Source organism: Penicillium verhagenii, assembly GCF_028828195.1.
Source record: "Penicillium verhagenii strain IBT 33310 chromosome Unknown utg000008l_segment0_segment0, whole genome shotgun sequence".
NCBI classification, from domain to species: domain Eukaryota; kingdom Fungi; phylum Ascomycota; class Eurotiomycetes; order Eurotiales; family Aspergillaceae; genus Penicillium; species Penicillium verhagenii.
In genome coordinates, this window is record NW_026643172.1 from 1,519,476 (window position 1) to 1,545,319 (window position 25,844).

At 49.3% G+C, this 25,844-nt stretch overlaps 10 protein-coding genes across 10 annotated transcripts; 7 read left to right on the plus strand and 3 right to left on the minus strand.

The window, feature by feature from the left end:
• Positions 1–600: 600 nt before the first annotated feature.
• Positions 601–2,798, minus strand: N7466_008543 (sodium:solute symporter family protein; the record flags this gene model as incomplete). Its single annotated transcript, XM_057167932.1, has 3 exons — positions 601–708; positions 782–1,845; positions 1,898–2,798. 3 exons carry the CDS (start codon positions 2,796–2,798, stop codon positions 601–603), a joined length of 2,073 nt encoding a protein of 690 aa, XP_057018563.1.
• Positions 2,799–3,986: 1,188 nt separating this feature from the next.
• On the plus strand, positions 3,987–5,164 carry N7466_008544 (BTB/POZ domain-containing protein; the record flags this gene model as incomplete). The annotated part of the gene is made up of 2 exons (XM_057167933.1): positions 3,987–4,650; positions 4,701–5,164. 2 exons carry the CDS (start codon positions 3,987–3,989, stop codon positions 5,162–5,164), a joined length of 1,128 nt encoding a protein of 375 aa, XP_057018564.1.
• A 655-nt stretch (positions 5,165–5,819) lies between these two features.
• N7466_008545 (sterol desaturase family protein) lies at positions 5,820–6,593 on the minus strand (the record flags this gene model as incomplete). Its single annotated transcript, XM_057167934.1, has 1 exon — positions 5,820–6,593. One exon carries the CDS (start codon positions 6,591–6,593, stop codon positions 5,820–5,822), a length of 774 nt encoding a protein of 257 aa, XP_057018565.1.
• A 3,129-nt stretch (positions 6,594–9,722) lies between these two features.
• Positions 9,723–10,652, plus strand: N7466_008546 (uncharacterized protein; the record flags this gene model as incomplete). Its single annotated transcript, XM_057167935.1, has 1 exon — positions 9,723–10,652. One exon carries the CDS (start codon positions 9,723–9,725, stop codon positions 10,650–10,652), a length of 930 nt encoding a protein of 309 aa, XP_057018566.1.
• An 810-nt stretch (positions 10,653–11,462) lies between these two features.
• N7466_008547 (putative DNA helicase) lies at positions 11,463–13,566 on the plus strand (the record flags this gene model as incomplete). The annotated part of the gene is made up of 3 exons (XM_057167936.1): positions 11,463–11,974; positions 12,028–12,060; positions 12,108–13,566. The coding sequence occupies 3 exons, from the start codon at positions 11,463–11,465 to the stop codon at positions 13,564–13,566; spliced, it is 2,004 nt and encodes a 667-aa protein (XP_057018567.1).
• Positions 13,567–15,185: 1,619 nt separating this feature from the next.
• N7466_008548 (uncharacterized protein) lies at positions 15,186–16,886 on the plus strand (the record flags this gene model as incomplete). The annotated part of the gene is made up of 1 exon (XM_057167937.1): positions 15,186–16,886. The coding sequence occupies one exon, from the start codon at positions 15,186–15,188 to the stop codon at positions 16,884–16,886; it is 1,701 nt and encodes a 566-aa protein (XP_057018568.1).
• A 633-nt stretch (positions 16,887–17,519) lies between these two features.
• Positions 17,520–18,938, plus strand: N7466_008549 (uncharacterized protein; the record flags this gene model as incomplete). The annotated part of the gene is made up of 2 exons (XM_057167938.1): positions 17,520–18,401; positions 18,510–18,938. The coding sequence occupies 2 exons, from the start codon at positions 17,520–17,522 to the stop codon at positions 18,936–18,938; spliced, it is 1,311 nt and encodes a 436-aa protein (XP_057018569.1).
• Positions 18,939–19,215: 277 nt separating this feature from the next.
• Positions 19,216–20,196, plus strand: N7466_008550 (uncharacterized protein; the record flags this gene model as incomplete). The annotated part of the gene is made up of 1 exon (XM_057167939.1): positions 19,216–20,196. One exon carries the CDS (start codon positions 19,216–19,218, stop codon positions 20,194–20,196), a length of 981 nt encoding a protein of 326 aa, XP_057018570.1.
• An 849-nt stretch (positions 20,197–21,045) lies between these two features.
• Positions 21,046–23,378, minus strand: N7466_008551 (tetratricopeptide repeat protein; the record flags this gene model as incomplete). Its single annotated transcript, XM_057167940.1, has 2 exons — positions 21,046–21,193; positions 21,247–23,378. The coding sequence occupies 2 exons, from the start codon at positions 23,376–23,378 to the stop codon at positions 21,046–21,048; spliced, it is 2,280 nt and encodes a 759-aa protein (XP_057018571.1).
• Positions 23,379–24,726: 1,348 nt separating this feature from the next.
• Positions 24,727–25,730, plus strand: N7466_008552 (uncharacterized protein; the record flags this gene model as incomplete). The annotated part of the gene is made up of 2 exons (XM_057167941.1): positions 24,727–25,176; positions 25,326–25,730. 2 exons carry the CDS (start codon positions 24,727–24,729, stop codon positions 25,728–25,730), a joined length of 855 nt encoding a protein of 284 aa, XP_057018572.1.
• Positions 25,731–25,844: the final 114 nt, after the last annotated feature.

Here is a 25,844-nt window from a genome sequence, read left to right on the forward strand (position 1 = left end):
AGGAGGGATTTTTTTTTTCACATCGTACGAAGTAGTCTTGTTTGTTAAAATGTTTTGAGTGGAGACTCCGTTGGACCCTGCACATATGGACGCATATTATTGTCTTGGCGTGATGCAAGCCTGGCGGCGAGATGTATCGTCGATCTTCATAAACGGTACTGATCGGTCACCTACCAATAACTTGAAACCGAGTGCAAAGCTTGCAATGGAAGCGGAACAGTCAACTGATATCTACTACTGGTAAGGTACTATAATTTATCCATGGATAATAGGTAGAATCGAAGTGACCTCGTGGGTGCCCCGGGGCCCCTGTGCGATTCTGGCAATTCTTATGCGACGTTGCAGCCATGTCCCAGCCAAGAATTAAGGTACCCTCTAGACTGGATTCCACGAATACATAGCCACAGCCAAGTACTTCTGAGGACCCTTTGCTGCAAACACCAATGAACTGAATGATACTGTGGAGCAAAAATCTCGGCAGCTCTTGGCTGTGGAACAAGGATGATCTATTCTTAGTATCGTCATGTCACTCATGCTGCATCTACCCGATAGAAATATCAAGGCAGAAACATTTAACTCGAAAACAATCAGAAGTTTAATCTAACATGGAACAGGGCTTATTGTTTTCTCTTTGCGATATCCAAATAGGGCCTTGACATCCCTCCCCACCCCTCCCAAAATATCCCCCAAGGCGCCGGCACTTTCGACCTAAAGAATGCATGTGATGAGCACCGAGCCATAGCCTTCAACAATGTGGGCTGTTGAACCATTGTGGACTTACTACAGGATAAACAACACAGATTATAACACTGACCCAAATCCAGATGACCGAGACGACGACCCAGCCGGTGAAAAATGACTTGCTATAAATATAGCTTGTGCCAAAAAGTGTAAAGGGAACCAGAACAACGGCGCCAAAAAAGAAAATCGCATTAGCAACCCAGGCAATCTTTTCGCCTTTGCGCGCAAGAATAGGATCCATGGGCTCAATGTTGTTCGAGCTGAGGTAATCAACGAGTTCATTCCTTGTCGGCGCCACAGCATCACTTGCACTCGGAGAAACGGCAATGTCGCTCTTTTCTTCTTCATGTGCGTCTTGAGCAGGAGATGAATATTGCTGTTGATTAGCAGGCTCTGCTGGAATGCCAGTAATAGCAGCCACAGTCACGTTTTGAGGCACTTGCTTCTTAGGGAACACAAAAGTCAAGACAACAGCCATTACGAATCCCATTCCAAACGACGCAAGATTTCCAGCCACGGCATTGGTGGTGTCTCCTGTTGTTGCAACATTAATAGCACCACTGCGCTTCCAAGCGGTCACAAACCAACAGATGATCCCACAGAGAAAGGCGATCCATGGGGCAGCGATGGCCGCTACTGTGGACATGGGCTCCCATAAAAGGATCATGCCTACAGGAAGAGCAGCACCACCGACGATGACTCCTAATACTGTCAGAACCCATGTCAGACTGATCCCGACGGCATTGAGAATGCAGCAAAAGGCAGCGAGAATAATTGCATAGAATGCGATCGCCCAGTGGCTGACCCTGACTAGTTCTTCGGAACTCGTATTGGGTCGGTAGTAAGTTTTGTAAACATCAAACGTCAACAGCGACGAAACCGCAATGAGTTCTGCAGAAGTAGAGCTGGTCACTGCCATGAAAAGCAAAATGAGCATCAGCACAGCACCACCCTTGCCGAGAAGTGCAATCGCCGTTGCAGGGGCAGAGAGCCCTGCCTCGACTTGGGTTGCGGATAGCGGGTTGGGGTAAGTGGGGAAACGTGGGTCGCCTGTCAGGGCTGCACATCCCAAGCCCATGACCGTCGCAAAACCAAACGGAATCCCTATCCTTTGTCAGATCAAGATTGATAATTCTTCAAGTCAAGCACCACTCACCATACCATGCAATACCACCTAAGATATATGCCTTGACCGATGTCTCCGGTTTCGACGCAATGGCACGTTGCCAGTAGGCTTGATCAAGCCACACCGTCGTGAACCCAGCGACAAAAAGATCGCAAGCAAAGACGAGACCCCCCACCGATCGAAATGCCAGATAAGAGCCATCCGTGTTCCGCGCGATCGGCATAGTCTTCGACGCTTCTTGCAGAAGGTCGTACAACTTTCCCGGACTACCAACCAGATCACTTGTAGCATTGAGCGAGAACCCGAAAACCAAAATCGCCACAAACAAAATCACAGTATGTGTATAATCAGCAATGAAGGTAGAGCGCAATCCACCCGCGATGACATACGCAGCCACCACGGCCGGGATTAAAAATATCGCTGCATAGACACTCATCCCGGTCAGAGCTCCCACTACTTGCGCACCCCCAAGAACTAAACAAGCACCGACAAGCATATTGGTCGCAAGCCCATAATACAGGTAGGTCAGATGCGCAATCGTCCCATGGCGGGCGAGTACAATCTCCGGCATTGTGTGCGCGCCAGGAGCATTAAGCTTGATCTTGATCGCAATCAGACCGAACAGGAGAATTTGCAATGTCCCCGTCGCGGCATACCACATCGGCCCACAGACACCATACTCGTATGCGAACGTTGAACTTGTCAGTAACGTTGCAGACCATGTCCACGAGGACACGAGGCCAGCACTGATAAGTCCTGGCTTGACGGATCGCGATGCCGTATTGAATTCTTCAGCTTGGTTTGTTGAGAACCGGGTATACCGATTCTGCATCCAGGTTAAGCTGAGCATGAAGAGGGCAAAGATGCCTCCGATTCCGATAACGATGCCATAGCCTGCGCTAGGTGGTAGGACTTGAAGATTTTTTCCCATGGTCTGCAGTGTGAATGGTAGTTGGCACTGCGTATATCGGCACAGATTTTATTTTGCGCAACATGTCTCAAGGCCAGGCACATATAAGTATGCGTATTTTCCCAATGACTATCGCGCCGAGTAGTCCATGTTGATAAGAAAGCGACAGAATAGCCTGTTTCGGGTACGATTTTCCTTCAGATCAACCTACCCCAATAAGAGTGTTGGGGTAACGCGATAAGAAGGCATGTTATCTCGAATGATGTTGGGGTCAGTGAATGTGGATAAGATTGAACATTTGTATAGATAGGCTAATCCTTCTCACGCCTTGGATCTTTGTACGCGATTGACTGTATGGTGGAGCAGTTGGAATATAGCCTTCTGCTGACATCAGGGATCAGCAGCTTCGTGCTGGCTTGGGTACGGTCAATATGTGTGTTAACCCTGCCCAGCCTGATACTAGTAGATATGGTGCCTCGGGTCAACGCACTACATTGTCCTTCTTCACCAAGTTCCATAGTAGGAAAGAAAGAAATAATTCCACATGGGCAATACAAGACAGGCCGTGGGCTACAATGTCATTAACTATGACTATGACTACTACTACTGTCTATTCTTCTATATCAAGCAGCGGAATAATCTTACTGCTGGTGACGAACTAGATCAGCCAAACAAGTGTTTCAAAAATCAGTCGTTAGATGAGTGAGGCTTGTTGTTTTTCCAACGTTAATCCTACCCGCCGTCTACTCGTAGTACCTTGAACGTTCAATGCCACATCCACATGAGCTTGCGGACCTGACGCCCTTCCAATTCAGTTGCCAATCGTCTATTTCTCTCCCTCTCCTCTCTCTTCCTCTTCCTCTTCTCTCTTCCCCTCTTCACGTCCCTCCCTTTCTCTGTCCTCGACCTCGTCCCCGACCTCGTCCCCGTCCCCCCTCCGCCCCCACCTCCTCACCCTCTTTCGACATCATCAAAGCAAGCGCTGACCACAGCTTGCCTCAATTCTGTCGACCTCGACACCCTCCCACAGCAGATTGTGTCACCTGGTTTTCTACACGCGCACTGACTGGGTCTACGACGATGCCCCCATACGGTGTCCCCGCCTCACACATCGTTTGAAGGCTCCAAGACTGTTATCCAGCACCACCTCGAACCTCTTTTTTCTCTCCTCTTACAGGTGTCGAGGACAGCCTGCATCTAGAAATCACCATGTACCCACCTACCCACATCATCGATCCTGACGGGGAAGTGATGATACTATTGCGCGACGCAAACAGTGAATTTGCTCAGCCGTACGATATGACTGTTTTTGACTCGTCATCTGAAGACGAACGGAGGATTTCTGGCATCAAAGAGTCTCCCTTTGAAAAGCTTCCCGACGAAACTCCCGAATTCCGTATCCAAGTATCGGCCAAACATTTGATGTTTGCCTCCCCTGTCTTCAAAAAGTTACTGACTGGTCACTTCAAAGAGAGCGTGACCTATTGGCAAGAAGGCTCTGTTGAAATCACTGCAGAATCCTGGGACCTTGAGGCCTTTATGATCGTTCTCCGAGCTATTCATGGTCTTCACGCTGAGATACCTCAAGAGCTGAGCCTTGAGATGGTCGCCAAAGTCGCTGTGATCGCAGACTATTATGACTGCAAGGCAGTTCTCTATCTCATGACGGATATGTGGCTCAATAGTATGGAAAAGATCAACTACGAGGAAGTCAAACTCTCGATGGCTGTTGTCCGGGATTTGATTATCTGGCTGTGGATTTCTTGGACGTTTCAACTGTCATCGAAATTCAAAGAAACAACGTCGATTGCCATGTCGCGTAGCTTTGGCTTGATCGACAGTTTGGGACTTCCGATCCCCCACGCCGTGATAGGTAAATACGCATTACTTCATTCAGGTGTTTGGACGCTAATGAAGTTACAGAATCAATGAACAAAATCCGACAGGGCGCCATTAACGAACTGCTCATTCTTTTCCATGAAACACGCGATGAATTTTTACACGGTATTCGCGGCTGCTGTTTTTGTTGTCGCACAATGCTGTATGGGGCTCTAACTTTTGGGATGCGTTCAGCTTCTTTGACTTTGCCAAAGCCCGAGACGCCCTTTACAGAGTTGAGCTACTATGATCTGGTGCGCAGGATCGAGCAATTCCATATACCATCGTTTGACCACGGAGGAGGTTCCTCTGACGATGAAGAAACTTCCTCTTCTGAGCACGGAGAGATTTCCCCTGAGCCGGAGCAGGAGATACCACTAACCCCCAACTACTTTGGAGGTGCTTGTCCTTTCCATGAGGAAGATTGCGTTGGCGACCTGAAAAAACTCATGACCGGGCGTAGCGGTTACCTTGAGGGCTTGGCACGCGAGGACTTCCCCATTTCGTAATCGCAGGCATTTCATGCGATTACTATGTGTATCGTGGCGTTCTGGATATTGTTGTTGAATTGAAAAGTGAAATTAAGAGCTTATGGTGCATTGTGGAATGAGAAAATTCTACCCAAAATCACTTCCACCCCACGTTCCTACCAACTTGTGACAGGAACATCGGCCTATGAGCGAGGACCACCAATTTCAATGAATTCTTTGATTGATGCAGATACTCCAGAGGCCTGGTAGGTAGTTAAAGGGTGGACTAAAACCGAGACGATGTGGGTACTATGTACTAGATAGAGAGACTGAATGCGATTAATGTGGAATCTTTAAAGATTGAAGGCATATGTAAGGAGAAAAACTAGTTGACGATCTGTGTTTATGCCACTCAAAAAATCTACATCATACAATACCTCGTCCGAGGTCCTTCTGGCCCGCATATTCGCATCAGAGATTATAAGTGGACAAATACTACTAGTAGTAAAGTACTGCCTCTTCGACATCATAGAGCAAGGTATTTGAGTTGAGATCTGGATGGAAATGGTGGTACTCCTAATCAACAAAAAAAGATATGAAAGCTGCACACATGTGCATGTGAGGTTCTCAGTTTACATCCAGTCATCCCGAGGTCATTTACAGCCCTGTAGGGCATTAACATTGTCAAGGTAGATTATTCGGAGTGCCGCTTGCCAAGTTTATTCGTTCCATGCACCCAATCCAACAATCCAACCGATCCATAATTCAGATTGAATTTCTCATGGTGCAAATCATGCATCTTCGCCTTGTTGTGAAAAAAGTCATATCCACTATGCACAGTTGCAGTATTAAACAACTCCCACGCAAGAAAAGCCCAGAATGTCAACACATGGCTCCGCAAAAGCTGCGGGGGTAAAGATATAGGTAACGCATTGGCAAAAATATGCTCAATAGGATGGGCGAACTGAGCGGCGAGGGCAATCGGCGCCGTAAACTTATGATGCTTCTTATGGATTTGACGATATAAATATGGGACATGCAGCAACCGGTGGCTGTAGTAGAACATGGTCTCGCGGAGGAGTAGGCTGATGAGAAAATCGCGTGCAAATTCAACGGCGCCGGGTAAGGGCGTTTCGACCCGGTACGAGGACCGTGAGCGCGCTTTGGTCGATATGAAAAGGAGAGTGAGGTGCAGGACCGACGAAAGGATCTGATTTTGCGTCACGACCAGGAAGCAGCGCACGATATCCTTTCGCGTGGGTTGCTTGGGGGCGGGTTGGATCTTGTGTTTTTGCGAGAAAGATGGCGCGATAACATCCAGACACAGGTAGAAGATTGACGGTAGCCAGAATGCCAGAATTTGGACTAAGAGTGTTCCCAGAAACTCTATCCTCTGGGGTGAGTGGGATTCCACGATATCCGACCAGAACTTCGTGGCCTGGTTGTTGTGCTTCTGTAAGCTCTCCATGGCCCCAGGATTGTTTTCTGAAAGACAGGTCACTGTAGAGGGGAAAACTGGAATGAATTGAGATTAGGTTCCGGGTCTCTCTTATTAATTAGAGCAGACCTCGGTTCCCCCAGTGCCCCAGGAATCCTTTCCCGCGCGCCCCGCAATCGATCGACCGGTGTCATTAGTGGATCTCGGCTAGATCACGATGCCATGTGAAGTCCTCAGTTGTCACATCCATTTTGCCCATGCATTCAAAGTGTAGTATCTAATCACTGTCTGTAGCCGTTAAAGTGATGCAATGCTTACTTGGGTACATATCATTCAATGTTGTTTATGACGCCCTATTGCTCAGCATAAGCCAATCCCACGATGTATATTTGTACGTAGTATCTCAGCAGCGACAAAATCCCGATAGCCAAGATATGGCAATGTTCTCTTTCTCGTATCGGAATGGAAAGATGCGTATGAGGTCATCCGGTCAATCGAGTAATGGTAGAAAGCTCCGATATGCCTTGTAATACCCTCTAGTTCACTCCCAGTCAAGAAGAGCCGTGGCTTAGCAATATTCATCAGTCAGGATGTTGCGAGTACCAAAGTCAGAATGCGTGACGACAATTTCATGATCCTTTGTAAGTGTCTTTCTCGGCAAAATCTCCATAAATCCGAGATAGTCAGGCCAGGGCCCGGATCTTCGAAAATCCAATTGTGGAACATCTTCTCAGACTCCGATGGCCCGCATGAAGCTTTTGTGCGATGTTAATTTCTTCCGGACTTTGTCCAGTCACTTTCCAGGAATGTAGTCTATTGCAAAGGCTGTGATCTTACGTTAATTCAAACAAGTTGGCGAGCAAAGAGGGAGCGAGGAACCCCGCATTCGTCATTTGTCTCCATTGCTTCAATCGTTGTCATTTAAGCATCCCCAAAATTGGTTTTGAAGGCTTCTCGATTGACTTGCATGAGATTGATAAACATACTGGGAATGTCTAAAAGAGCAGGAGAGGGTATTTACATCGGGAATGCGCCGAAAGCGGTGTGACATCTACATAGCGGACAGCGGGCTAAAGACCGTCTGGCTATACGGGTCCTGTAACCTGCTAAGTAGGTCAACGGCCATCTTCAAATTTTTTCCGGCTAGTGAGTTGTCGATTAACATATGGATGAATGTTTAGATGCTAACTAATTCCAAGGCTACGGTGTCAGGTTCATTGGCCCCGCGCGGGTAAGGTCTTAAAGATTATCGAAAAAGGATTCCGGTGGCATGACGTTAAGGGATAGGTCGGATTGATGTGGTTCTCTGGTGCTTTGTTTACAACCAACACACTCTCTAGCAGTCGATTCCCCGAATGTTCGAAGCCGATTCAATGACTCTGTGGCGCAGTGCGAAATGGCCAAAAGCTTTCAGAACGAGTCATCACTATTTGAAACGGCCCCCCACTTTGACAACACTGAGACATCTTTGACTCTCCATCTCATTCTCTCGGAAGTCAGGAGAAGGAAAACAAAGCCCGAAAAGTATTTCTGGCAGTGGAGCCACTATTCCACGCGGAAGTGGCGGAGGCTATGCTCTAAGTGGTCGCTCCAAAAAAAAAAAAAAAACAATCCGCCCCACCCAAGACTTCTTTCCCGCAGAGTCTAGCCATTCTCGCCGAGCTTCCAGAGCCGGGATTTGATAACCCCCCGACACGGCAGTGCCTGAGCCGAAACCTGAGCGACTGGGCTCTCTCTAGTCTTACGTCTCACAACAATGCCACTATTGTGTCTCGTCTGACACTAACGGCCTCCAGGTGATGTTGGACCATTGGTCGGCCCGACCGAAGGGTGTGCTGGTAGTCCACTCGGAGGCAGACACTTTCAGCCGCGACACGACGCTACATGATCTGTTCGCTTATTCGCAGGATTTTGGCGTTCGTGCTGCATTGTGGATGATCGGCCGGGTGTGGGTGCAGTGGCAAGATGCCGATGTGTATATACGGATAGTCGGCGGGATGCGCTTAATACTAACAAATATTATTACGAACCCGTGGGCGATGCTTGAGACATTGGAATTTGGTTATAGAGTTAGTTATACTCGATCGAGGCCGATCGAGCGAATTTCATGAGGTCATGAGTCCCGATGGTGAACCAGTCCTGCTTACTCCGTACTCCGTACAACAGGTTGTTTTTTCTTCGTGTAGGGGAAAACAGAGTTTGGTCAATGTCATGATTTGTCGGGTGTTCGTTGTCCAATCGTCCACCTGTCGTATTGCATGAAACTGATTCGGTCTCCGCCCCTAATGCACGCTGCACAGTAGTGCATATTGCAAAGTACTGAGGGGAAGATGAAAGTCGATCAATGATCGACTTTCATCTTCCACGGGCATTCAGTCGTTTAATGAATAAATGGATAACCTTGCAATATGCTGAATGTGTTCAATACCGGCGCGCTACTCATATTTGTTTATTCATTTCCGTTTTTATTATCGATTTATACAGAAATAGTTCATTCGGGTCCATACTAGTATAGACTAAGATGTAATGTACGGTATGTACCCCAACACGACTTGCCGAATGCGGCATTACGGTAACTATTTTCAAACCCGCAACCAATCAGCGTTGACCGCTGCAGGCTGCCTTGTTCATGTATGTGAGGAACCTTGGGTCGCACCTTACTTGTGTCTCTTGTCTTGTGTCTCTGCCCTTATATTTACCATATGATCACGATTAGCAAGAAATACTCTAGTCAAAGTTTTGTTTTTTTCCAAAAAAAAACCACACTGATCGGATGATCGGATAGCAAAAAAAATCCTCGAGATTAAAATAGGACTCGACTCAATTGGTACTAGAAAAAAAAGATCCAAGCTTCTCAAACTATTTGTTTCGGGGATCGCGTCGGCCACTAGTGCGGTTAAAGTGGACAAAATTTACAAAACTGGGAAAGTAGCGTCCTTCCCATTGCGTCGCCTCTAACTTTTCCTGGTAGCGATAGCTGGTTTTTTTGAACTTGTTATCTGCTGCTTCAACTTTTACTTCCTTGACCAATTTGTTTTCCTTTTCCTTTTTCTTTCTTCTTTTCCCCCTTCCAATCTTCCCCATCACTCCGTCATCCCGTCACCGGAATCTACAATCCCAACATTCTTCGAGCTTATCGCCTATCGCTCTTCACTCATCATGCCTCGTTTCAACTTCCTCCAGCTGCTCGTGGCAGTGTTGATGCTACTCTCCGTGGCCATTGCCACTGAGCAGCGCACCGAGGACAACATTGTCCACCGTGAGTCTCTCCAGGAAATTCTCGCCGGGACCAATGCGAACAGCATTCACCGTGCTCTCCATCTCTTGTCCGACAAGTTCAAAGACGGCATTTTCCCAACTGACATGAGTGCCGCCGAGGCCCTGCAAGGTGAAGATCAAAACATTGCCAGTATCTTCAAGGTCATGAAGCGGGAGAGCAATGCGACCGCCAGTGCATCTGCCAACCCTGCCACCTCCACTGATGCCGCCACTACCACCGATTCAAGCTCCACTGATGCCACCACCGATGCTACCACCTCCTCCACTGCCTCTACCACCTCCCCAACTGAGTCGACCGATAGCACCAGCTCTACCACTAGCACCAGCACCAGCGTAACCCCCACTTCCACTGATGCTACCACCTCCACCACGGCGAGCACCCCGGCCTCGACCAGCTCGACTTCCACTTCGACTTCCACCTCTGCTGATACCACCAGCACCACGTCTGCGGCTCCCACTACCACTACCCAGACTACCTCCACTTCCACCTCAAGCTCTTCGTCGTCGTCTAGCTCGTCCTCCACCTCATCATCCAGCTCCTCGTCGAGCTCGACCACGCACACCACTCTCACGACCTCTGCTAGCCTGAGCACTTCCACCTTCAAGAGCACCACCACTCTGCCTAATGGCAGCCTGAGCACTATCACTGATGTGACAGTGGTGCACGTCACCCCCACCGCGTCGAGTGCGACCACTACCACTTCGGCCCACCCTGGCCTCCAGACCGGTGGTGCTGCCATGGCTACTGGCCTTGGCCGTGAGGTCGTCGCCATGGTCGGTGGTGCTGTCCTTGTCGCCATGGCTCTGTAAGAGTCTTTCTGAGTTTTCGGTTTCGACCGCGCCCCCCGAGTCGCCTTTTTCAATTGCATTTATTATTCAGCCAGCGTCAATCACTCTGCATACATACCAACTTGACATGATATTGTCATATTACGATCCCTACGAATCCACAGACGTCCTTCATTCATCATTCCCTCGGCGTTCAACTTCTTCGCGTCACCTTAATTCCTAATTCCGGTGTCGCCTGGTTCGGTTTGTTTTGTTTTCACCAACGGATTAGAACGGTGACATTTTCAGCGTGCACACATAGTTTCCATGTTATCTATTACATACTGCACACATTATGTGCTAGGATCTTCTAAGAAGACAAAAATGAAATCTCTAGCTTCTTTGCTCAAGAATTCAAATTTCCCACCGTTTGTAAAGTCCGTATTGAATATCAGTATAGTAAATGGCGTGCTCAATCTCAGATTTCTCATAACAACCAACGATGATACAATACAAGCCAAGGGTGGGAAATGAGGGGGAGAATCGTATGTTTTGGTGTAATAGAAAGGAAAGCAATTGTAAAATCCATTCGTTCTAGTTACTACTAGTAGTTACTAGTTACTAGTAGTTAGTAGTAGTTAGTTATCGAATCTTCCTTCAGATCTATAAGATGACTAAACCCCTCCCGCGGGGAGATCGTCGCGTTGAGCTCCAACCCCACGTCACCGCAAAATCGAAACCAAAGCGACCTCTTTTTACAGTGATTCGATCTTCAATGGAACACCATTGAACATAAATCAAAAACACTTAAAATATACCAATTTTTCCGTGCCTGCGTGCCTGCGTGCCACCATGGCTCCGAGTCCAATCTCCATCCCCCTCTTCGCCGAAACCCAGCTCCAGCTCTTACTCCACGAGCACGAAGCCGAAGTCTCCTCCTCCTCACTCGCCACAACCGCCGCCTCAGTCTCACCAGCAACAAGACGAACTTTACAAGCAACCGGAAACGCTTTAACGGGTCTCATTCTATCACAATGCCGGACAGGTCTTGGAGGTCGTGCCGTCGGTGAATTCGCTCCCGATCCAGCTATCGCGTCCTCCGAGTCTACAGACGGCCAGCCTCAGCTTGGCTCCCATGGGATCCGAGTCGGTGATGTTGTGCGCGTGAATGATGTCGCTGCCGGAGCGAAGAAAGTAGGCAAGGACAAGCCGAAAGAGGGGGCGGATGCAAAGGGTCCGGAGGGCGTTGTTACGCGCGTTAGTGACAAGGCTATTTCGATTGCGTTTGGGCAACAAGGCGGTGGTGCTCGTTCGAAAGAGGATGACGAGGCGATTGAGGAGCTGTGGGGTAAAAAATTATGGGTGTATGTCTCTTTCTCTGGTGGTTTGCGTTCGGGATATCGCTAATGGTTTGTAGAATCAAGCTTGCCAACGATGTTACATATAGACGGTAAGAAAGCTATAATCATGGTGTGAGGATATGCTAACATCATTCAGAATGAGGCAGACTATGGAGAAAATGGCTAAAATGACTGAAGGAGATCATTCACATTTCATGCGTGTGGCTTTTGGTCATACCACTCCCCTACAACTAGATGAGCTTACAGAACCTATCGAATACCTTGATCCGACCCTCAATGACTCGCAAAAGGATGCTATTGAGTTCGCCTTGAGATGCAAGGATATCGCGCTTATTCATGGCCCACCTGGTACAGGCAAGACACATACTTTGATCGAGCTGATCATGCAGTTCGTGCAACGCAAGAAACGCATCTTGGTCTGTGGCCCGTCAAATATATCTGTTGATAATATTGTGGAGCGACTGGCACCGAAAAAGGTCCCAGTGGTCCGTATCGGACATCCTGCACGTCTTCTTCCCTCAGTCCTGGAGCATTCGCTTGAGGTTTTGACACAGACATCCGATGCAGCCGGGATCGTGAAAGATGTGCGCAAGGAAATGGACGAGAAACAAGCGAGCATTCGCAAGACCAAGAGCGGACGCGAAAGGAGGGGGATCTATGACGACCTCAAACATCTTCGGAAGGAGTTCAGAGAACGCGAATCCAAGTGTGTTGATAATCTGGTTCGCGAGAGTAGTGTTGTGCTAGCAACCCTCCATGGCGCCGGTGGGCACCAGCTGAAAAACCAGAAATTCGACGTTGTCATTATCGATGAGGCCAGTCAGGCACTGGAGGCCCAATGTTGGATCTCACTCCTGTCAGCTGAGAAGGTTGTTCTGGCGGGTGATCATTTACAATTGCCCCCAACTGTGAAATCAACGAATCAAAAATCCAAGGACACGCCCAAGAAAGAAAAAGATGCGCCGGAGAAGGAAATTCTCAAGGGCTTTTCATTAGAGCGCACCTTGTTCGACCGTTTGTTGGCATTACACGGGCCCGATATCAAGCGCATGTTAACTACGCAGTACCGCATGCATGAGAAGATTATGCGATTCCCGTCGGACGAGTTATATGAATCCAAGTTGATCGCTGCTGATTCCGTCAAAGGCCGTCTGTTAGTTGATTTACCGTATGAGGTACGCGGGACGGACGATACGCAGGAACCCCTTGTTTTCTGGGATACGCAAGGAGGTGATTTCCCGGAGAAGACGGAGGATGCGGAGATCAGCAAGAAGGATACACTTCTTGGAGAAAGCAAAAGCAACGAGATGGAGGCCTTGGTGGTTGCCAAGCATGTTGATAACCTTGTGGCTGCAGGACTGAGACCTGAAGATATTGCAGTGATTACGCCCTATAACGGTCAGCGGGCCCTCCTGTCTCACATGTTGCGTGAGAAATACCCCGAGCTGGAATTGGGCAGTGTGGATGGATTCCAAGGCCGTGAGAAAGAAGCCGTTGTGGTCAGTCTTGTGCGCAGTAACGAGGAACATGAAGTTGGATTCTTGGGTGAGAAACGGCGTCTCAATGGTAAATCTCTCTTTGCCCCCACCCCTTGATGGCTTCACTCTTTGAGTTTGATTTGCACAATCTAACTCTTTCCCCCCCGCCCTCCAGTTGCTATGACTCGACCTAAACGACATCTGTGTATCTGCGGAGACTCGGACACTATCAGCCGGTAAGTTATTACGATTCAAGTCCAAGCTTTGTCTTCAAAATTCAGTGTTAATGGCGTCAGCAGAGGAAGTAGCTTTTTGAAACACTGGATGGATTATCTGGAGGAGAATGCTGAGCTACGCTACCCCGATGCCGGGGATTTACTCTGAAGCAATCCCTTGTGGGGGTAAAATGCGGGACTCCTTAGACACGGGAACCCATGGCACGATACGAGCTTCACCGGTAAAGAGATGTCGATCCTCGATGCACGATCCTCGTGAAATGATGAGATGCAGCAACGCAAGGCCTTTTGCAAGCCTCGGCCCTCACAGTATTACAGTTACTCCGTACTCCGTCTAGCATTCCAGTCATCCGTAGGGCAGCAAGTGGTGTACAAGTCGCCAAGCCGTGTGTGTGGCAGAGACTCCAAAATGCCAGCCGAGACACGCATAGGTAACTTAAACGGGCAAAAGCCGTGTTTCAAGACACGCTCTCCCCCACTCCACGCACTGTTGGTCCGTTACCTTGTAGATCATTATGGTTGCCGGAAATACGTTACTGGAAGGAGCACAAGCGTGGGCTAAAAGGCTAACTAAGAGAGTAAGTCAAAGGCCATTGGTTCCCTGCACTGTGCAACAAACAGAAGGATCCGGCACTAATTCCCATGTGTTGTTTCAGACCAAGTCATTGACATTCTGGATTCGCCTGGAAGCCCTGTTGGAATTCCTTTTTTTTTCCTCTTTTTTTGTCCCTTTCTTGCCCAAGATCCACTTCTCGGCTCGTGGATCCCTGTGCATGAGTCGCATTCCATGTTTGAGGAAGCTAAATCCAAAAGACTACTAGTAAATTCACTTTTTTCTTTCTCTCTCTTTAGTCCGTTTGAGAATTGTACATTAATCGAACTTAGGTACTTAACTTATCAAAAAAAAAAGCCGAACTCCTTTGACGGTTGTGGCTTTATTGTGGGGGCAGAAGCTACCTTTCTCTAATCTTTCACTTAGTAAAGCTTGTCCCCTATTCCCTCACTTTTCTCCTCTTTCAACCTCTCAGTGTCCACCTTGTCTGTCGTTTGTCTATGCTTCGTTTTTTGCATTTCTTTTTTTCCTTTCTTTTTTGATTTCAAATCCCTCGATCCTCTTCACGCTGTGAAACCTTTCACTCCGAGGCAAACGGCCAACCCGGAAATGGTGCAATTATGATCTTTATCAGGTAGGGGGAAAAGAGCTTCGACCTCAATTTAATTGATTTGACTTGAACTATTGATACTAATTTGTCAGCTCTTCCTAGTTCTCGATTCCAGTGTCTCCCCCAGATTCCGCTGGGCGGCTCATAAATCTGCTTTGTCCTTTAAACTTATTACTTATACCATCTTTTCTCGACATTCGCTCTGCTCTTTATCTTTTTCTTTCTGCGCGATATACCCCTAAGTGCCGCAACGAATATTCCCTTTAATGAGGTCGATTCTTGTTTTTTTCTTTTCTTTTTCGGTGAAGAGGTGATTTGAATTGGAGACATCTCAGCCATGTCAGGAAATTACACACGTTCCATTGCAAGTGCCGGGAGCGAGTCGGTCGGAAGTGGAGGTCTACAGCATCGATCATCGTCCGTCGCCCGCGCCGAGCGTTCAGCTTCCAACCCGGCGTCCTTTTCCCTAGACTACGATACTGCTCTACCCCCCATCAATTTCCACCAAAATGCCACTCTGGCACACCGACGAACCGGGAGTACCTTGAAAACCGTGATGCGCAAGATCTTCAACAGGAAAAGGCAGAGCGCAACAGATGAATTGGAGGAGAGCCCCAACGAAGCTCTTTATTCTCCTCCTGTGAGAAAATTAGGACCCGCGGGGAAATCATTCTTATCGGTCCCCACTCCCACCGCATCCAAACGGAGTAGCCCTCTCTCGGAGGAGAATCTACAATTGCAATTTGCGGAAACACATTTATCACCAACCTCCGCAACTGGTGGCTCCTTGCCATCGCCCACTTTACCACGCCCTCGCCGACGAGCAACGCTCCCCAGTGTGATCTTCTCCGACGACGAATCCCGGTTTGCAGTAGCGTCTGCAATTTCCGATCCTCAGGACGATCGCAATCTACAATTTCAGGAAGGACGTCGACACAGTATGGTTCAGAACCGAAGGTCTCGAAGTATAGAAGGGTTGGGGGAATTGGCGGTTGAACGTGAACGATATGAACAATCACATGAAGACTGGTCACCCCGCACCACCTCCGCTCCGACTTCGGGACCTGAATCTAAATCGCCTCCTATCGGAAGCTCCATCAGTGATCACTCCGCCAGACCTTCCACGGGAAAAACTGTCACAAGCGTGACGCCTGCTTCTGTCGCACCGTCCATTTCGGAAGCCGATGAACAAGCCGAACAAATCAGCCTGCCACCTAATATCGGCAATTTCGTTCACAGCATGCAACAAGACGACGGTCTAACGGTCGAGCAACGACTGAACACTCTCGAGGTCAAGATGATTGACCTGGAATTCGCAATCGCCCGTATGCAATCCAGTCCCATCGACAGCCCCACAGAACGCTTATCCCGAGTGAAACGCACCCCATCCTCCGAACCAAACACTCTCCACACCCGCAACAAACCTTCCTCCGGGTACCTAGGCGCACCCGACCGCGAACGCGAACGAGACCGCGACCGTGAACGCGACGAATCTCCAAGTCCCCTTACGACCTTCCCCGCAGTCCGCCCATCCAGCACAAGCACCATTCGACAAGAAACAATGAACAGAAGCCTGCGCGCCGCACCATCCACCACTTCCCTCTCTGAATTCAGCGGCGTCTCCATCGAGCAATATAGCACTCTCGTCACACTGTTACGCCGTGAACAGACGGCCCGCCGTAACCTTGAAACCCAGGTTTCTGGCCTTCGCGACGATCTGCGGCATATTCAACGAGCGGCGCTTCATTCGATGGAGATGGGCACCACCATGTATCCCATTCACAGTGTAGATTCACAGGAATTTCTGCGGTTCCGGCGTGCGCTTGATGACTCGGATTCTTCACCTATCTCTACCCCTAGAGACAGAGAAAGGGAACGAGAAAGAGAAAGAGAGCGGGCGAATGTGAATGTGAATGTGAATGGGAATGGGAATGGGAATGGGGATTACGAGGATGTGTCGGAATATGGGCGAGATGATCCTATCGGACCGCACAAATGGGATAACACACCGCGGACATTGACGACGCCTATGATTTGATTTGGGTTCAGTTTACTCAGTTGCGCTTGGATGACAATCGTCCATGTCTTTATCCTTCGAATATTGCCAGTAATTATTTACTCCACAGGTCAACTTCGAATGACCTACATGGATCCTTGATCTAATTTCGCAAGTTTCATGGTTCGTCCTCATTACTTCAATGTACATTAGCCATGCGAATCTGCCAAGCAGTCTTTCTATTACTGCTGATGCAGAATCTGCTTTACTCAAATGGCCTGATTCTCCACTTATGTCGATCTCGTGATATGATCGCTTTTTTCTTTTTCATTATGAGGGCTACTCCCTCTTTTTTTTACCACGTGCCGCGACAGGATCGCGTTGATAGAGTCGAATTATGGCATTGAGATACCCAATTTGAACTCCGTCTCAATCAAGATAAATCAAAACAAGCGGTTCTTCCCGCTCGCCATCCACGGCTCCTAATCCCGAACCGCATTGATATCAACCATAGTAGATCGTAACCCCGCATTTACAATAACCCAATAATCAAACATTGAATCCAAATACCACATAAGCCAAACCCTGACGTCCAACCAAGAGCATATATCGTAGAGCATCCATCTATCTATTCAATGTTCCATCAAACCTACATAAATCCCTCCAAATAAAACCATGCCCCCACCCAAAACCTTCACAACCACAATAATAGGCGGCGGCATAGGCGGCCTAACCCTAGCAATAGGCCTCCTCCGCCGCGGCGTCCCCGTCCAAATCTACGAAGCAGCCTCCTCATTCCAAGAAATCGGCCTCGGCCTCTCAATCGGCCCAGCCGCCCACCGCGCCCTCCCCCTCCTAGACCCCCAAATCCGCCAAATCTACGACACCCTCGTAACCACCCACGCCGACAGCCCAGGCTACGCCTCCTTCCACGACACATGGTTCGAGATCGTCTGGGCCGCAGGCCCACACGAGGGCAACCTCTTAATGGACCTCAAGGCCCAGCCATCAGGACAAACGACGGTGCGCAGGTCGGATTTCCTCGCTGCGCTGGTTAGTCTTGTGCCGGTCGAGATTGTGCATTTCGGGAAGCGGCTTGAGAGGGTGGAGGGGAACGGCGATCCAGGCGCGGATGGAGCTACGGGTAATGATACAGGTAGTAGGAGTAGTAAAGTGGGATTGATATTTGATGATGGCACACATGTCCACGCTGACGTGGTGATCGGGTGCGATGGGATTAAGTCCAAGGTCAAGGAGTCTGTGTTCCCGGCTTCGGGGCACGCGGTCTATAGCGGCATGTATGGGTATCGGGCTGTGCTTGAGATGGAGGATATGGTGCGTGCGGTCGGGGAGCAGAGGGCTAGGGTGTCTACTTTGTACCTTGGGGATGGGGTGTATGGGATCTCGTACCCGATTATGCGGGCGAAGAAGGTGAATGTGGGACTTTATGTTTTGCAGGAGAACTGGGATTGCGAGACTTGGGTGCGGGGGGCGGAGAGGGAGGATATGCGGCGGGATGCGAGGGGGATGGGGCGGTATTGGGGGGAGTTGGTTGAGGTATGTTTCAAGTTCATATATACTACACATGCGCACATGCCATCTTGCTTGGTTCGAAACACGAATTACCTTCTTCTCGTCTTCTTCTGACCATTTGTCTAAACTCAGCATATGCCCGATCCATCGCAATGGGCAATCTTCGAGCATCCGCCTCTTGAAAGATTCTGGCAGTCGCGTGTTGCGATTCTGGGTGATGCGGCTCATGCGTCGACGCCACATCAGGGTGCTGGCGCTGGGCAAGCGATTGAAGATGCGCATGTTTTGGCGGAACTTCTCGGTGATGAACGAGTCATATCGGCTAATGATGTCGAGGCGGCGTTTCGGGCATACGACGAGATTAGGCGGCCTCGTAGCCAGCGGGTTGTGACTAGTAGTAAAGAGAATGCGTATCTGCTTTGTTTGTGCTTGGATGGAGTGGGGAATGACGAAGAGAAGCTGCGCAATAGTTTCCAAGAGCGGATGAAGTGGCTTTGGGATTTGGATGTGCAAGATCAGGTGGAGCAGGCTCGGGAGAAGATGATTAGTTATCTGGGATGATTATTGTAGTAATAGTTGTGTATTGTGGACTCTTTTCGGTGTCTCCGTGTTGATATTTGTCTATCGATGCGAGATGTCGGCATGGGTTGCCTTCTGGCGATCTCATTGTTCTCATCAGACTCCACTGCTCTAAGCCTAGGCACACCCAATCGGCAAACATGGAAAGCCGTATACTTGATGGACCCCGCACAAGCATTTATAAAGGAAGAAAGAAACCCCAACATGATGAATATATTCTTTTTTTACATATCAATCATTAACATTTTCTTATTCCGTCATGGCTAGAGTCTACATCGCCGACGATGACCTCACGGGCATCAAAGACAAAGTCATCCTGATTACTGGTACCAACCACCTTACCACTCTTTCAAGTTCCTACAAGGACTACCCCCAACATCTGAAGGCACCAATACTAACACTTCAGCCTACAGGCGCCTCCTCCGGAATCGGCAGAGCAACCGCCCAACTCTGTCTCGACCTCGGCGCAAAAGTAGTAATCGGCGACCTCAACCCCCCCAACCCCGACTTCACCAACACGACCAACATCACATTCCAGCACACAGACGTCACACAATGGGAAAGTCTGCGCGCCCTGTTCACACACGCAATGACCCAACACGGTCACATAGACCACGTCTTCGCGAACGCCGGCATAAACCCAACCCCCAGCTTCCTCGAGGTGAAGCTCAACGAAGCCGGCGAGGTGCAGCCTCCGAACATGCGCACTATCAACGTCAACTTCCTCGCCGTGATCAACACGATCCACCTCGCAAACGCATACATGACCAAGCTGGCTCCAGCGAACGAAAAAGAGAACGGCGGCACAGGCAGCATTGTGCTCGCGGCGTCGACCTCGTCGTTCCAGACCTTCAGCACGGGCGATTATACAATTGCCAAGCATGGTGTTCTGGGCATGCTGCGCGCATTTGTGGAGCCGTTCCAGCTGCAGGGGAAGGTGCGGATTAATGCTGTTGCGCCTTCGTGGACGGATACGGGCATTATGCCTGCGGCGCTGTTCCAGAGTGTTGGGGTGGGTGTTCAGAGTCCTGAGGTGGTTGCTAGGAGTGTGGTGTTGCTTTTTGCGGATGAGAAGCGTCATGGTGATGTTCTTTATAGTTGGGATGGAAATTATCGCGAGATTAATAATTCGCCTGGTGGGCTTTTGGAGGGTGCGGAGCGTTTGCTGGATAATGCGGCGAATGAGCAAAATGCTATATTGAGGATTCGGGAGGCTTTTTTGAAGGCGAAGGGGGCTTGATACAGTAGTATATAAGACTGTAAATGCAGTATGTCTTGAGACATACATCTCTTATTTACATATTCGATCCATCAATCCATCAGTAGAACATTGAACGACATCTGGACACACGAAGCATGCAGGGGTGGTTAATACTGTTCTCAAGCAATAGAGCCAATTCATTTACTGTTTCAATGTTTTGATTGTTCCAATCCATGAACACAACAACTACAACAACCTTGCCTAGGTGGAAGCTTGGAACATTGAAGGTATATGTAGCAAAAAGTAGGAGCCAATGATCCAATATATTGATTAGATCAATCTGTCATAGACGGATATACATGGTAATATGCAAAATAGTAAAAATGGGTGACCAGAGATGTCCAACGGCCTCGATCCGGTCATGAAACATCATGAATCGAGGCACAATTCCTGCAAGCGTCTGCCGATGGAAGAAAAGTAGATATGAAAATAGAAGAAATGTTCAAAGAAGCGAATGGGGGAATCAGCCCCCAGGGGACTATGGCCAAGGGGATAAAAAAGAAGAAAAGAAATGGAAAAAGCCACAGCGAGTGAAAAGATCTGACAAACTAAGGGTATCCAGAAAGAACTGCAGTATTATGCCCGCGAGGCAGAAGGTGCAGTTCCAGATGCTCGAAACAAAACAGCTGCCCAGGCGGCTTAGATAAAGGGTTTGAATATGCTGGTGGGAGAGAGAGAAGAAGAAAAAAAGGGGGTAGGGAATAAGAATGAAAAAGAACGGTGAAAAAAAAAGTCGGCCCAGAACGCTCCAAAAACACGTTGCTTGAATGCAAGGTATTGAACTCAGATTTTTGGTCTGAGCCTCTGAGGGTAGTTTGTGCATATAGTCTATGACTCGGGTACAGACTTCTTCCGTTGGAAGATACTGCGAGTGCGTGATTTGCTGCGCGTGTTCTTCTTGTCACTGCTGACAGTTCGCCCGCGCGGACGAGATGTTTCCTTGGCATCGTCTGCCATATATTTCTCCTTGTAAATCCTATTGAACCGTTAGTATGGAAAGTTTCATGTAAGTGCAAATCGGAGACATACCAACTGTTGCCAACCATGCTCATGCCGTTGGACTCAGCCTGGCGATAGAACCGCGCAGCCTTCTTCATGTCCTTCTTGCAACCAACACCTTCGGCATAGCAGAAACCTGCTTCGGCCATGGCATCCACATCGCCCCATTGGCCAGCAATCTCGAAACAGCGCAAAGCAAGAGCCCGATCCTGTTCAATGCCCCAGCCGTTCAAGTGACTGACACCCAGCTCGTAGATGCTGAGAGCAAATTGAGCACGGTAGGCCTTCTGCAGCTCTTTTGCTTTGGACGCGCCAGGGGCATCGGGGTTTTCAAGCATTTCCAATCCCACTGAGTCCACAGCCTTGCGTAGCCACCGCACACCCTCCTGTTGATTGGAGCGCATGCCCCAACCATGACGGCAGGCAAGGGCATATAGTAACATTCCGGTGGGGTGGTTCTTCTTTGCAGCAATACGCAGGTGATAGGTCGATTCATTCAAGGACCCGCTTTCGTGCAGTTCAATGCCCTTGGCAACATGATCGTCAGCAGTCACGGCAGCCGATGGTGCCTGGGTCGTGGCAGTCTGTGGGCGCAATGTGCTCGCAGAGCCAGCTGAAGATGCCGTCTCGAGCTTGTCATTCTTACGAGTAGACTCTGTGGAAGGTCTAGGTTTCTCGGGTGTGGCCAGTGTCGGTGCCGCTGGCATTGGTGAAGCCGGCAGCTTTGGTGAGCTCGGCGGCTTTGACGAAGAGGTTGACGGTCTTGGCGCTAAGACTGGTGGCTGAGGGGAAGATTGAACTGGCGGCTGAGGGGAAGGTGGAGCGGGCGTTTTCTCTCTAGGAGGTTCCTGAATTGGAACCTCGTGCATCGAATGTGGCTTGGGCGAATGATCCATGCGATGATTCCTGGTCGGTGGTGGTGTGCACACTGAGCGAGGAACCTCAACCGATTCCCGCGGGGGTGAATTCTCAAAGAGAGGCTCATTCCATTCAAAGTGCGGAGTTTGTAGGCCTGCGAATATCACCGAGTCTCTGGAAGGCTCACGTCCACGCGGCAGTGCATACTTGGCGTACACGAACGATGATACCGCCGAAGATGGCTCTCCGTCGGCGGGTTGAGTAGCAGCAGCCTGTTCAGTAGCCAGAGGAACTAGAATCGGGTGGGGTTTTGTTGCACGGTGCATATGATTAGATTGATGGCGTTGGGGGGTAGCAACTGGAGCTGTCGTTGGCTCAGGAGCTCCTGGTGCAGAAAGACTGGTGCTAGAGCGACTTAAAGGTCGGGAGAAATTGAAGGAAGGTCGCGCCAGATAGCTGGTGCCCGTGGACGTCTCGGAGCTTATTGAAGGCGAACGAGGATGGGGCCGGACTGGAAAGTTCGACATAGGTGAGTATGGAATCGATACAGCACTTGCCGATGACAGTTTCCGTGGCTTGGAGAATGTCGAACCTGCATTAGAGCTACTGTAATCATCATCAGAGCTCTCCAGTTGATTCCCCCGGGCACTGCTCGACGGCCGCGAATGCGGCGAGACCGGTGGAGCCAAAGTTCGCGGGATGTGAAGTTTGCTGGTAACGGAGTCCAGCGACGACTGACGCGATGGATCTATCGCATTGACTCCGACCGAACCTTCCTGCATTTCCTCCACAGATTCCGGATCCTGCTCAGGTGATTCCGCCCGAGGTATCCCCCAGTCGCCGGGGTTATCCTGAATCATCGTTGTCCTGGGGGTAGTGTCATCGTCTTCGTAAAAGCTCGCCGCATTGCTGCTGGTGTGCGAGACCGAACTGAATCGAGGATGTTCGGAGATTGGGCGGTATTTTGGCTCCTCCACTTCTGGAAGGCCTCTCTGTGTCGGTCGTCGTGTCAAAGGTTCGGCATTGGGGTCGCTGTGCGGAGAGCGGAAGTAACCTGGTCGGGGGCGGGACAGCGACCGGGCGACACTGGACGGAGGGAGGCGACTCATTCGCCGTTCCCCTAACCGGGACTCATCCAACTGTCGGGCAAGGAATCGACCTTGGGCGGCAAAGGCATCGAGGGGAGATAATGCGGGAGGGACCTCGCCGTCGAAATGGGCAATCCGTGGGGAGGGCATCCCTCCACGCAGAGTGTCATGGGAGTTGGAGCGAATGTCGCTCAGTTTCGCTCGCTGGTTCATCATTGTCCGATTTTTGGTTGGGTTTGGTTGGTTATTATGGGAGATATTCGTTTAACGGCGGTGTTAGGGGGGGGGAGGAAGTTGTCGGCGTCTGTCGGATTGATGTCGTTGCCCCGGGATCCGTTTCAGGGTCAAGAAGTAAGAAAGCGCATGGAGGTAGAATCAGTATGGGCGGGGAAGGCGAGGCCAAAGGAATGACAGCCCAGAGATGTTTCTACCAGAGTTACAGAGAAAGGAGGAAAACGGGCGAGGCCCTGACGATCACAATGAACACGATGACAACAAGAAGCCCCGTGCACTTGGATCCACCTTAGGTAAAAGGGGGCAAGTTGCATATAGTTAACATTTGAAGTACATGGAAATTATCTAAAGGGAAATTATATTGAATTCTGTACTCTTTACTCCGTGTTCCGTATGGCTATTTCAATCCTTGATGCATTTCTCTTGATATATCTCTCGTTTCAGGGGGTTTTTTTTGCCAAGAGTATTGACGCCATCCACCTTTCTATTATGAATATTGGACGATCTTCTAGAATAACTCGGTTCTCCCCACACGGGCTATTTTGGTTGTTTCATGCTTTTTACCTATGCTGGTTCGGGTTTGGTCTACCAATTATACGTGTCATAGTGGAGATGTCAAGGTTGAAGAGCGAAAACTCTTTTCCTCTCAGGGGAAAACTTGTCACATTCAAAACATTAGTATGTACTGTAGTATGTATGTACTAGTCAAGGTTGTTACTTTTTTTATCCCACCAATAGTACTCTCTAATACTAAAATAGTTCTGGTAGTTCCTAGGAAATTTCCTTATATATAGCAAACTTCCTCCATGACTGCATGACCCGGAAGCTCTCAAGTGCTCGTTACTCCGCCCCGCAGTAGCAATGTACCAAGTTCATGTCCACCTCGGAGTAATCCCGCATTGAGACTGGTCGGTCTTGGTCTCTTTCTCTCCAACCAATCCCATCGCGCCTTTTCTTCCTTTCTCACTGTTAAGCGGCTTAAGCCTCGTTCATGATGTGTTCCAGTTCGTTTTGGGTCATAGGGCCACACTGTCTTAAGGCCCATTAACCAAAATGGGTATGGTTGCCAGCTTAGCCTACGACAACTTTTCGATATGCAGATGCAACGATTGAATTTTTCCATGCATGAAAAAAATAAAGAAAGAAAAAATATTTCATAGAATTTAGACTCGTCAAATCAACTCTGCTTCACATTTCCCCAATCACGGGCTTGTCTTGAAGCCTTTCAAACCTTGTAATACGAGGTGAAAAAGGACCAATATCATCCTAAGCTGAGCCAGGTAGATAGATCGGTTACAAGCTACCGAGTACACCTTTTCAATCGATCACCATGCGCAAACCCTCACGAGCGGCGCTCATCGGTGCCGATCCAAAAGACGATCACCTTCACCAATTCGAAACCTCATGGCTACTCTCACCAACCATCCTAGCCTGTGTCCGAGGTCTCATCGCCCTCTACATCTTCACCACCATAATCGTCATCTGGATATGGTACGGCACGCACGATGACCGTGTCGCAATTGGCGAATCCTTCAGCTACTTCACCTGGCTCACCTACTGGGGTCTGGGATTCTACTTCCTAGTCTCCACCATCCACACAGCCCTCTACGCACGGACGGGCCGCTCCGTGCTCTTCGATCGCTGGCCGCGTGCCTGTCGCGTGCTTCATGGCTTCTTCTATGCCAGCATCACCACCTACCCGTTCCTCGTTACTATCGTCTTCTGGGGTATCCTATTTACCCCGCCTTTCTACAAGGTCACGTTTCCAGGATGGTCAAATGTAGGTTTTTTTTTTTTCTGTTTCTTTTTCTGGAAACCCCTCTTTGTCTCACCCCCGCGTTTCCCGTATCCCTTCATTCCAGGGATAGACATACATAAAATGACATAATCGCGGATGCTAATGAAGTTTTTGCTTGTTCTGTATTGCAGATCTCTATGCACGGGCTGAACTCCTTTTATGCCCTTCTGGAAATCTTCCTTCCGGCTACGGCGCCACACCCCTGGGCTAGTATTCCGGTCCTGATCCTCGTCTTGCTGTTCTACCTCTGTGTTGCCTATATCACCTACTATAACCAGGGCTTCTGGACCTATTCGTTCCTGGACACTGAGCACGGCAAGAAGAGTGGGATCGTCGCGGGCTACTGTTTTGGAATCCTGGCTGGTATCCTGGTCCTCTTCTGTATCTCCAGGGGTTTGATCTGGGTGCGGAGACGAGTGACCGGTGATAAGAGAAAGAGATCTCCCCGTGATTCCGCTCGCGGACAAGATGTGTCTGATATTGACAATTTCAATATGCAAGCCGAGTCAAGTGACATGAAGTTTGTCACCGTTTAAATCCACCCTGCGATGTGGTTTCGATCCGGTGGAGGTGGTGGGATAAGGATGTTATACTGTATACATAAGGGGTATATCTACCTGGACATAAGTTTACGCTTAATGTGTTGACGG